Source organism: Orcinus orca, chromosome 10 (assembly GCF_937001465.1).
Source record: "Orcinus orca chromosome 10, mOrcOrc1.1, whole genome shotgun sequence".
NCBI classification, from domain to species: domain Eukaryota; kingdom Metazoa; phylum Chordata; class Mammalia; order Artiodactyla; family Delphinidae; genus Orcinus; species Orcinus orca.
This window is the reverse complement of record NC_064568.1, coordinates 28,983,480-28,996,725: the sequence shown is the minus strand read 5'-3', so window position 1 is coordinate 28,996,725 and position 13,246 is coordinate 28,983,480. Positions and strand designations below refer to the sequence as shown.

Genomic DNA, 13,246 nt, shown 5'->3' with positions numbered 1-13,246 from the left:
TGCTACCTTCCAAACACACTGAGGTTTGTTAATTTTAATACAATGTTCCCCTGTCCTTGACATTTACTCAAGAGATGGATACTGACCAGGACTCATTTCCAAAATGACAATCCCAGTGCCGTCTGAAACAAAACTAGTCGTTATTCACTAACTGTTCACTATGAACATTTTCCTTGAAGTAGACACCTCAACTTTGAGTTCAAACACATATATGACCCATCTATGCACCACACTTTCAGAGTTGGTTAAAAAGACCGTGAAAAATGAAGTTTCTTACTATCAAGAAACAAGTTAAAAAATCACAATCCATTATTAACCATTTTTTTTAAAGTGCAACTCTGCAACTTCATATTCTTTCAGTCCAAGGCATTAAGATTTGTTCATCTCAATTCACATTTTCATCCCAAGTTCCCTCAGTTCTCCGACAAAAGTCAATTAAAAATGGCACCCAACGAGAGATGGCATTTAAACAATATTCTTTCAACACTGGAATTCTCAGACATTTTGCTTAAAAAAATATTCCTCAAAGGAAAAAGGCAACCACAAACTTGCAACAATATCAAATGAGAAAATAAAATTATTGTTATTTCAAGAACTTCAAGGTCTTTTAGAAAAACTCAATATAAAATTGGTATACAACTTAAAAATTGTTTTTTTATCCTTTCTAAATCATTCTAGTTTTTTTACTTCAATAAACAGAAGAATGTAGTTTTCTAATCTTGTATACTTATAATTTTAAATATTTTTATAAACTTAAGAGTTAAGTATTATCAAGAAAAATGTATATATTATTTACTAGTTTATTGCTATCATCATTAGTTTTGTAGATTTACAAAATTTAGGTTAAAATTTCCATTCAAGGAATTTGAGAGTCTACCACAGAAATCACAGTTACCTTTTGGTGCATGTTTTGTTAGCTGTATTTTTTTCAGTGTACAATAGTTACATGGCCAAGAAAGAAGATTATTCATAAAGTTTTCAAGCATTTTGAAAAATCCCATTGGAAAAAATATAACTTACACTGGAAAAAATTTTGACACATTTGTAGATTCAGAATAACTGAGAAATCTATTTCAAAGTAGAATCATGCCTCAATGTGGACATGATCATTATCTTCGAATATGAAATTTTATACTTTGTTGCCCTCTGCATAGTAAATTAAATTAGGGGGGAAAGAGAAAAAAAAATTCTGAGGAGTCAATACAAATGTCATATGCATACAGTCACGAGGGATAACTTCAGTAACATAAAATTAACTCTCCAGAGCATTTCACCAAATCCTGCTTCTCCCACTGCAAAGAATGAAGCTTCTACTGAAACTGATGGTCAGATGGAAATAAAATACACTACCACCAATGACACTGGGCAATAATCTAGAAGCTGGGATGTTTTCCAAGACAAAATGCCATCTCAGACCCTAACATGAAAAAAATATTTTGTAAGTATACTTATGTGTTTGAATTTAATTAAAATTCATAGCTTGAATGATCTCCAAGAGGTAAACAAACCAAGTCAGTCTCAAATCTTCACATAATCTTCACATAACTTTACTTCCACATCACAAGAGGGCCACCCAATCTCTATCTTACTATTAAAATTCCCAATTGATAACTGAAAACAAAGTGCTCAGGATATTCATTGGGTCCATTTTAGAAGCACCTATTTATTTACACAGCTACCATAGTGAAAAGGTCAAGCAAAAAATCACCTCCAAAGCCACGGTTGCTAAGCAACTCTTTTCAGAAGTTCTGCAACAGTGATCAAGCATATTACTGGTGCCACCAACTGGATTCAGAATAAATGTGAATAACATCTTACCTGGTTCCTCCAAAGCGGGAGCGGGGACGATCCTTGCTTAGCTTTTCGGACAGATCCTCGAGGTCAATCCTGTATTTACTTGGTCTGTTAGAATCAGAGGCTTTCTAATTTTTCTCTTTAAAAAAAAGGATACGTCCAGGTACCACAGGTTTCCTGTTCACCAGGGCGAAGGACAGTTCTGTTTTGAGAAACACCACAGAGGGCTTGATGAGATGTTGGCCGAATCTGAATGACATTTCCTCACGGTTTGAATTCTGGAAGAGAAGATGATGTAGAAAATGGACATTTATAAAATTCAGTTGAGAAACTCAGCTCATACACCACTTTAAAGAACACAAAGTCCATTACTACAGATTCTTAGTTGTAAAGAAGACATCATTAAAGCTGTTCCCCATTTAATGTCCACTAAGATGCATTCTGGGTAAGTCCTCCTAAAATATTCCACTCTCTCTATGCTAGTTGGATTTACAGTTTTCAAGCAAAAACTTGTATGTGTCTTCTTAAACCCCTCTGCACTTCGGGGAGCCACCTTAACCCAAATCCACTAGGTCCAATCTGTCAGGTACTATTTTTAACCATCTGTTTCATCATCTTCACTAAGCTGAAAATTTTTATGGTTAAGCATTGACTATAAACCTTCTCATTCTTAAATAGGTACCTGTGGGGACTCCCTTTTCTCAAATGGTTTTATCTTTGTTTATACAAAAGCAATTTAGAAAAAGTATAAACACTGTTTGACCTTGTGTATAATTACAAAAGCATGTGGGGTACTCCCAGAGAACTACAGTAAAATTTCAAAACTTAAAGCGAAAAAAATTGAGGAAAAAGAAGGGACAAAATAGAGTTCAAGATGAAAACAATTCCTGGTTGATGCAGACGTATTATGCAGCAAGGTATGTGAAATGTTGCATATCCTCTTTTCTGGAGAAAGCCATGGGTTGGGGTAGTGGGGAGAAGACAGGGGAAAGCAAGATTTGACACTTGGCATCTAGGGTACCAAGGAATGATTTTCCATCAGTCAGTGCCTATACATGACAAAGTTACTTTCTGAATGACTAAAACGCACCTTCCTTGGGAAATCACTTCATTTTTCTAATTCAGGAACCATCCTACTACAAAACTGATGAAAACTGAACCCCTCATGGGAAAATAGAAATAAGACTACAAAAAGGATGACATCAGAAAATGGAGAACCATTTTATAAAGCATACCAATAAATGTGCAATTGTTTAATGATGCTAATATTCTCAGTGACCCAAAAGATAGAGGGCTATGCAAAATTCATCTACTTTAGAAGCACTCAAATAGCCGGAACTTAACACATTTCAGGTACAAAGGAATAGTATGGAAGTTTTGCCTCAGTGACACAAAAACTGGTTTCTAGAACAATTACAACCATCTCACAAAAAAGAAAGGTCAGTAAGGACGTTGAAAATCATCTAACCCAGTGGTTTTCAAGGTGTGTTCCCTGGAGCAGTAGCATCAACATCACCTGGGGAAATCAGAAAGGCAAATTCTTGAGTCCTACTCCAAACCTATCAAACCAGAAACTCTGGGAGAAGGGCCCAGAAATCTATGCTTTAATCTGCCTGGATGATTCAGAACCACTGATCAAACCCAACTATTCTCCCAATCCTTTCTTGCAGAATCTTCGCCTGGTAGCTTGTTAGCCCACGCTTGAACATACTCAGTGACAGGACATTCACTATCCATTCCTTCCAAGATTATCAGCTCCAGCAGTTATAGGTTGCCCTCCATACTAAGTCCATCTTTTTGTGATGGATTTATGCCTTGAGGGTTATATGAAACAAGTATCATGCAAGTGAAAGTGCTTTAGATATCTGAATTTAACCTTTATTTATTCCCTCCAGTTTTTCTAGAATAAACATGCAATTCATTTCAATCATCCTACAAACAGCATTGATTCAAGTGCCCTAAAGCTATCTGTGTGGGGTTTTTTTGGGGTTTTTTTTTTTGCCTGCCCAGCATCCAATTTCTGTAGTTTTGGCCATACCACCCTAATTTTTCTATGGGTAATACCCCACCATATTCCATATGTTGGGCCACTCCTACTGCCTGGTTCTAGGGATGGGAAAGTGACCCAGGCATCAGTAGTCTTTTGTCACATGAGTGATTCAGGAGTGGACACAGGACAAAAAAACGAGCCAATCAAAGGAAGGATATCCATGGAAGGATTACTGCTGATACTATGGGGAAAGGGCTTTCTTTCTTCTAAGATGCCAAACTGGTAGGACATGAACCTGGAAGAGCTAGAGGATACACCAACAAGAGGCTGTCTGATATTAGAGCCAACATGGAGGCTAGGAAAGCCAAGATACACAGAGACCCATACCTGACCGCACTGTTTGAGCACCTGGATCTAACAGTGCTGGAAGGATTATATGCCCCTGGAGTTTGTTTCCTCTAATGGATAATTGTACAGAGTTGGCTTAAGCATAGGCTCTAGCTGATGAGCTACTATTATGAGTCCATGAAAGGCTCTCTTCTAGATTTCATTTTTCTTATCATCATTTTCATTTCTTCCTCTATGCCCAAACTCGTTCCTTCCTCTCCCACGACAGGGCTTCATTTTTTTAAATATAATTAATGTATTTATAAGCTTCACAGCAGTTTTATAAATATTTTATACATCAAACATATATAGGGCTCTTGTACGTACTTTTTAAATTTGTACAGAAGTTGTATCGTGCTTTAAAACTCATTCTGCCTTTTTCTCTCAACACTGTTTTACAGACTCATTCATGTTGTTATAAACAGATGTAATTTACTCTTTCTCACTGCTTATTCTCTCACTGCATTCCACTGTCATTTTTCTTGTCCATTCTTTTAGTACTGAAGAACTAGCTTTCTCCAGTCTTTCACCACAAATAACACTAATGACCATACTTACATGTATTTCCCTGGGTGTCTAAGCTAGAGTCCTCTTATTGGGTTTTAGCTTAGGTATTGATACATACTTAAATTTTTTAAAATATGCACCATTTTGCAATCCTTGAAGCAATATATGCAGATTTCTATTTTCCCACATCTTTGCCAACACTTGGCAGTATCTGATTTCCAAGGTTTATTGATAGGCAAAAGGCATCTTTTATTTTTAATTAGCTTGTCTCCAATGTGATATGTGTATGTGCATGTTTCTCCTTCTATGAATCGCCAATTCGTACTTTGCCCTCTTTTGTATTGGTTTCTTCCCTCCTATTTTTGGATTTTTCTGGAGTCCCTTATATATTTAAATATTGATCTTGGTCTATTAAACATGACAGTTGTATTTTCACCATCTGTTTTTCTATCGTACACTCCATTGGACAAAAAGCATTCATCTTGACGTATTCAATTTTTTTTATGGTTTCTTCTCTGTGAATATTGTGAAACAAACACTTCTCTACCATAAGGTTACAAAAATGTATTCTTGGGCTTCCCTGGTGGCGCAGTGGTTGAGAGTCCACCTGCCAATGCAGGGGACGCGGGTTTGTGCCCCGGTCCGGGAAGATCCCACATGCTGCGGAGCGGCTGGGCCCGTGAGCCATGGCCGCTGAGCCTGCGCGTCCGGAGCCTGTGCGTCTGGAGCCTGTGCTCCGCAACGGGAGAGGCCACAACAGTGAGAGGCCCGCGTACCGCCAAAAAAAAAAAAAAAAAGTATTCTTAAATTTTCATCTATCAGCTTTATAAATATTTTCATTCTTAACAGTTAGGTATTTAATCTACTTGGAGCTTTGTTTATGGTATGAAGTACAGAAATGGTTTCATTTTTCTCCTTTTGTGAGCCAAATTTCCTAGCACCAATTGCTGGGAATGATAACACTGAGTTCCCATATGTACACAGGGGTGAATGATAACACTGAGTTCCCATATGTACACAGGGGTGAGTCTGGACTTTATTATATTCTGTTTCTGTGCTAGATGCTGGAGAACAAGGGGGGGCAATTTTTTTTCTCTAAAGGGTCAGATTCAGTCTGTTGTAACTACTCAACCCTATCATGGAAGTATGAAAGCAACCATAGACAATAAATAAAGGAATGGATGTGGCTATGTCCCAATAAAACTTTATTTGTAAGAAGAGGCAGCAGCCTGGATTTGGTTTGTGGACTATAGTTTGCCAACTCCTGTTGTATAATGTTCATGCTTTGTAAAGAGAAGGTGCTTCTTTATTTATTCTCTCAAATAAATTTTAGATTCAACTGCACCCCTTCAAAAAGACTCTTGCTCAGGCATTGATTAGAATTGCACTGAATTTAAATTTTAATGGGCTAAATATGACATCTTCACAATATTCAACCAATCCATTTATAAATGCTACATTTATGCTCTATAATACTAAAATAAAACTCTTGTAATAGGGTTTTAAATTTCCCTTATATGTTTTATGAATTCTTTCTTAGATTTATTCCTAGATAGCTTTTAGTTTATGTCAGTATTGTAAATGGTATCCTATCATCATCATAATTTGTAATTGGTTACTCCCAATACAGACAAAAGCTATTGATTTTTTTATGTTGTTCTTATAAGCTGGCAACCTAGCTGAACTCTTTTATTGCTGTTAATAGTTTCAGCTGATTCTCTTTGGTTTTCTATATAAATTATTTTACTTAGAAATAATAATTATATATTTCATTTCACTTATCCTACTTGTATTTGTCAGGTATCTGGTAATACGTTGGTAAGTAGAAGCAACACAGGCATTCTTGTCTTGCTCCCAATCTTAACAGGAATGAGTTTCAAGTTTTGTTTTCTCCATTAAAAATGACATCTGCAATAGGTTTTTAGGAGAAAGCCTTTAAAAAGCTAAAAAATTCCCTATTTCAAGTTTGCTCAAAAGAGTTGATTTCATCTGGAAAAAAAAAAACCTTAACTTTATTAAATGCTTTTTCTTTACCATTGATCACCCAATCTCTCATTCTTTGCCATTAATGTGGTAAATTACAGTGAAAGATTTTTTTAAACAGTGTAACATCCTTTCACTTTTATGATTAATTCAACTTAGTCACAATGTACTATTTTTTAATAACTTGCTAAATTTGAATCCTTTGTGTTTTTCAATGTCATGAGTCAAGTTGGCCAATATTTTTTACCTGTTTTTTGTTTTCAAAATTAAACTTAATGGCTTGGCTTCTTTCTTTGTTCTATAAGAAGTTTTACGAACAGGATTTTCTGTTCCTTGAGAATTAAATAGAACTTGCTTGTCAAACTGTCTGGGCCTCTTTTTATATTTCAGGGATGTGTAGTTTTGATTATCATTACAATTTATTTAATGGTTGTTAAGTGTTTTCTTGCATTAATTTTTTAGCCATATATCCTTTTCACTTGTGTTCATCTGTATTGGTAAAAATTTATATATTTTTTAACAGATTATTATATCTAGCCTATGAAATTTTTCAAAGGACCATTTTTTGGTTCTTTGTTTTTATTAATTTTCTCTATTTTGTTCCTTATTTTCTGTGTTTATATTTGTGTCCCCCTTTTTTTTTCCTTCCTTATTTCTTAAGATTTACCATGTTGCAGTTTTTCTAATTACTTGAGTCAAACATTGAGCTTGTGGAGTTGCAGACTTTCTAGTTCTCTCTTCTGTAACAAAAGCTATATATTGCCATCAAAGTACTCCATTAGCTATCTCTCTCAAATTGTGAACTATTGTGCTTTTATTATCACTCAGCTTTAAAACTGTGCTATTCTTGTTATCATTTCCTATTTAACCTGAGGGTTATTTCATAGTATGTCTTTTCATTTCCAACGTACGGAATGCATTTGCTATCTTTCTATTAATAATGAGTGATTTTAAAGCACTATAGTTAGAGAATAGAACCTCGACAGTGTTGATTTATTAGAATTTGAGGCTTCCTTCCTGGTGCATTAAAAGTTGAAGCATGGGCCTAATCCACATGCCCTACAAAATATATGCTGCATTTGTTGACTAAGCAGTTCTACATACGTGGTAGAGCAAATTCACTGTTTGTCATCCAAATCTTCCTCTGCTTACTTTTTGTCTTAATTGTTTCATCAGTTTCTGAAAACACTGCGTTAGATTTCTAACTGCAATTGCTTAATCAATGTCAAATGCCAGAAATTACTGCTTACTATATTATGGCACGTGCATAGGTCCCTGCTTATTTTATTCCCTTGATCTATTGTTCCTTTTTCATTTTGTATTTTACAACAGTAAATTTTTCCATCCCCTTATCTTCAATCTGTGTCCTTTTAAAAATTTTTTATAAACATTATAGCGTTTAGCTTTCTATCCATTGGACAATCTGTCTTGATTAGTTTAACCTCCATACTACTTCATCTTTTTGTTCCACTTTTTTCTCCTTCCTACCTTCCAGGTAGATCAAGTTTTTTCCTACTGTACAAAAATAAAACATTCTATTTTGTTTCAGTAGTGGTTATTATCTTATTACAATCCATACTAACGCTCAATTTCCCTGTCAATATCTAAAAGTAGATCCCTATCTCTGTCCTTAGCATCTACTTACCACCTTGGATCTCTCAGATCTCATCCTCCACCTTCCCCTTGTCCAATTTCTGATCTTTTAAAATAATATAGTGTTATAATTTCAAATAGTTATTGATATGCTGGTTTTGTTTTTTGGCCACTGCTCACTCCAGTGATATTTTTCATTTATCTTATTTTCAAAGGTCCACAGACATCCCCTTACACCAGGCAGCAATGGGCTATGGACTACTTCCCCTTATGAATTTTAGCTCCCTCTTTGGTTTTTGCCTCCCACCCTGCACCTTTTTTGCAAAGCTCAACTATGCCTTTGAGTGAATATTTGTATATTTTATATAGCATTTTCAAAATTTTTTTTAGTGGACAATTTTCCAATTATCTACCCTATAATATTCCTAGAAACTAAAGTTGTCATTGCTGTCTTCTCTGTGTGTCCTCTTCTTACAAAGACACAAGTCACTGGATTTAGGACCCCCTCCAATCCAGTATAACTTAATCTTTACTAATTATATCTGCAAAGATCTTATTTTCCAATAAGGTTAAGTTCTGAGGTTCCTTTTAGCAGAGATATTATTCAACCCATTACAGAAAACTTTCCTGATTCCTACTGTTTGGATGTCTATTAACCTTTTCCATATAAGGTCTTCAGTTTTCAGGGGATTCTTTATATTCTTGGTCATTATTTTTTTCAAATATTCCCTGACCTCAGTTTATTTCTCTGCCTTCCAGGGATTCTATCTGCTGGGGTTCTGGAAGGCCACCCCAAAATGTGCCTCAGTGACATACGGATTATTTTGTATTAAAGCTACTTAAGAAATGGCCAATGCAAGTGGGACACTCTAACCCTCCTTTCTGTCTCCATGAAAGCAGGAAATAAATCTCCCTTATGAAAGGTGCTTTGCTGGCATCGAGAGGTACAAGAACACCCTCATCTCCAGAGACAGGGAATTCAGGCCAAGAAGCCTGTATAAACAAACCTTGTTACTTCTTTAATTTACTACCCGGAGCCCAAACTCTGTTTAGATTCTTCACTGACTGAACATCCAAAACTTGTTTCTTTGTCCTTTCAGTTCCTCACAAATTTATTGTTTCTTTGTCTAAAAAGTATAAAAGCTGCCTGCCCTGGCCACTTCTTAGGTCCTAGACCACCATGCACATGAACTAAAATTTGTTTCTTTTTCTCCTGTTAATCTCTCTCGTTATCAATTTTGTCATTAGTCTGGCCACCAGAATTCAAGAGGGGTAGAGGGGCAAATTTTTCCCTCTCCGACATATCTAACCCTTCTCTTCCTTCTCCCTCTCAAGTCTTTCTTCAGTCTTCTCATATTTTTTTTCTTCCTGACACCTTTGGGAGACAACCTCAATCCATCTGACTGCTGATGAATATCAGCATGAATATAAGCTATCCACAATGCTGGTTCCTAGTGTTACATATTAGGCTTAATTATGACTCTACTCGAGGCTACCCTGTCTCTCACTTCCCTCCTTCTCAGGCATTACTCTTGCCAATGAGCTCATTTATTTCTAGTGCATTTCCTCTCATGAGTTCAGCCTGCCAACAATTTGAAATGTTAACTGCCCTCTTCACTGTTCCTTCCCTTTTGGTATGCCTACACAACTCACAAACTACCCTTTGTCGAGAGAAAGCATGAAGAGGTGGAATGAGTATTCAAAGCACACGCACTTGAGTCTTGGTTCTATCAATCCCTGATCCTCAGCAATTCACTGAACTTCTCACCCTCAGATATCTCACCTGAAACTAATGGATGACAGATACTGTATAGCACAGGAAACTTTACTCATTATCTTGTAATAACCTATAATGGAAAAGAATCTGATAAAGAATACATACATATTTTTTTGTATATGTGTGTGTGCATGTGTATATATATACACATACATACACATATACATATATATACACACACGTATATATATATATGTATATATTGGGTTGGCCAAAAACTTCATTCAGGTTTTTCCCTAAGATGTTGTGAAAAACCCGAATGAACGTTTTAGCCAACCCTATATATATAAAACTGAATCATTTTGCTGTATACTTGAAACTAACACAACATTGTAAATTACCTATACTTCAATAAAATAAAAATTTAAAAAATGGTTGAGAGTATATGATGCAAATCTCACTGTCTGTCACATGACATAGGCAGCCCAAAATGGTAATATTTTAATATTTCCTTGCTCAAATCCAATTCTGCCTCTTCTTTAATTGTGGTAAAATTCTGCCCACTTGTGCTGCTAGCAGACATGCTTCCTCAAGTTTTAATTTCAGTGGAGAAAAAAATACTCCAGGAACTATAAACGGAACAAAGGTAGAGAGAAGTATAAGGGCCAATATTGTGTGATGGGAAGATTCCTGCAACTCCAGGATCGGAAACTGTCTGCAAGGCTGAGATAAATATTAAATAGTTTCCTCTCACATGAAAACTGCAGAAAGCAATTTTATTTTAAGCTAAAGTAAAATTGCTGATTTCTTTTTTAACCAAACAAGAAGGCTGGATGTACCAATATTCTGTGGGATTCTCAGGGGAAAATCATCTCCTGGGATCTGTTTCTTAATAAATGTGAAGATGATGGCTTCTGGCATCCAGAGAACAAAGTACTGAGTTTGGGACCTCAGTCTAAGGTTTAGGGCCTTGGTCTTATTAGTGGGCCTTAGCTAAGACAGACATAGAAGGGACTAGGCTCATTCCAGAAACAGTGACTGAGGCCTGCATGAGTCTCTATATAGACAATGACAGAGTATATTAATGAAAACAAAAGTCATGTTTTTAGCCAATTAATTTTTAAATTTGTATTCCTTAGTAACAACTTGTTTTGAACTAAAAATATGTGACTTCCGGGTATTTAATGAGTCTCCATTTTCCATCTTTTCAGCTACAAAAGTTATCTGTACCTTCTCTTGACCTCTCTACCTTCTATAAGTAATGAAAAGGTCTCTACTATTCACACTTAATTTTGTGAGTTGGTGAATTTGATTGGCCATTTTTTGATAGGGCTAGATAGGCAACCTAACTTGCAGTGGAAAAAGGTTCAACAGCCACAAAAGAAAATGTCCCAGAATGTGGAATTTCCCCCAGTAACAACAGTAGATAACAACGGCTCACTTCCAAGTAGATCAGGTTTCTTCCTGATATGCCTGCAAATGTTATGTTAATGTCCAACTAAGATAAGTGCCATACTCTCCTAACGTTGTCTCAAAAAAGAAAAGTCAACCCTAGGATGCAACTAGAGATTCTCATACTAAGTGAAGTAAGTCAGAAAGAGAAAGACAAATACCATATGATATCACTTATATGTGGAATCTAAAATATGGCACAAATGAACCCATCTACAAAACAGAAACAGACTCACAGGCATAGAGAACCAAGGGGGAGGGGGTTGAGAGAGAGATGGATTGGGAGTTTGGGATTAGCAGATGTAAACTATTATATATAGGATGGATAAACAACAAGGTCCTACTGTATAGCACAGTGAACTATATTCAATATCCTGTGATAAACCATCATGGAAAAGAATAGTAAAAAAAGAACATATGTGTATAACTGAGTCACTTTGCTGTACGGCAGAGACTGCACAACACTGTAAATCAACTGTACTTCATTAAAAACAAACAAAAAAAAATAAGAAAAAGAAAAGTCAACCCTAGAATTTTTGAGCAGAAAAGGACCAAAAAGATGACTTAGACCTAGTCCTCTCATTTTAGAGATGCTAAGTCTAGCAAGTCAAATGGCTTAGTCAAAGTCACTCTGACCCTTAGAAGGTCTCCTTTAGAGGATACTATTTATACAGGAGACTATTTAAGAATTTCTCAAACTTGGGAATTTAGGACCTCAGGAACCCCACCTTCAGAAATGATGAATTAAAGTTAATTGTCACTTTAGGGGATTCCTTGGTGCCAAAACCACATGGCAATACTCTAAGACAGTCAACTGGTGATCCAAAATATATGCCTGTTTGTTATTTTCATATTATTTCACTAAATGGAAACGCAAAATATAAACTCCTTTTTGCGAATGTTAATCTTCAAAACCCAACAACTCAAGTTTGAGAAACTCAGGACTGCAGCAAAACAGGCCATGCTCTTGAGGATGTGAAATCCTAACCACCAGACCACTATCCCATGATTACCTTTCCCTACAGTGAAGGATTTCTTTGCGACAAGTGAAAAGTCTGAATATTTTCACAAGCCACATAGCAGGCTGGCTACTCGAAGTGTGGTCTGCTTGTCAACCACCTCTGCTTTACCTGAGAGTTGTTTGAAATGCATATTCCCAGGCTCCACTCCAAATCTACTGCCTCAATCTGTATTTTAACAAGCTTCCCAGTTGTGTTATATGCACATTAAAGTTTGATAAGTACTTCCCCCAAGCACTAGTTCCAAAGCTAGGTTTATTGAAATTATCTTGGGAGCTTTCTAAAACAACAGATTTTTGAATAGAATTCTCCATCCTTAGCCCAACTCTCTCGCAGAACCTCTAGGGTGATGAGGTTAAGAACACAGCTCAAAGTACAGGGAACTCTACTCGGTGCTCTGTGTGACCTAAATGGGAAGGAAATACAAAAAAGAGGGAATATATGTATACGTATGACTGATTCACTTTGCTGTATAGCAGAAACTAACACAACATTGTAAAGCAACTATACTCCAATAAAAATTAATTTAAAAAAATAATAAAGAATACAGCTCAAGGGTCAGTCTGTGAGATGGAGATAACAATAACACTTCCCAAGGACACACGTAAAGCATTTAATAAGTATACGATAAATGCCAGTCATCGTATTGTTGTTAGTATTTTACCCTGGCAAAAAGTAAAGGCCAATTTTATTCAGTAAACAGTTGTGATTTGTCAACTAGTAAGCAAGTTAATGGCAAGTTGCTTGGAATAGTGCTTTTCATATAAATGGCATATAATTTTTAGTTAAGCAAAATTTTTTAAA

At 36.0% G+C, this 13,246-nt stretch overlaps 1 protein-coding gene across 15 annotated transcripts in view; it reads right to left on the bottom strand.

The window, feature by feature from the left end:
* FHIT (fragile histidine triad diadenosine triphosphatase) overlaps positions 1-13,246 on the bottom strand; it is a 1,448,428-nt gene that overhangs the window by 776,214 nt on the left and 658,968 nt on the right. For all 15 annotated transcript variants that reach the window (XM_049715382.1, XM_049715384.1, XM_049715385.1 and 12 more), the window contains one exon: positions 1,952-2,072. In XM_049715382.1, coding sequence (XP_049571339.1) covers positions 1,952-2,072 — 121 coding nt within the window. The remainder of the gene's footprint in view (positions 1-1,951; positions 2,073-13,246) is intronic.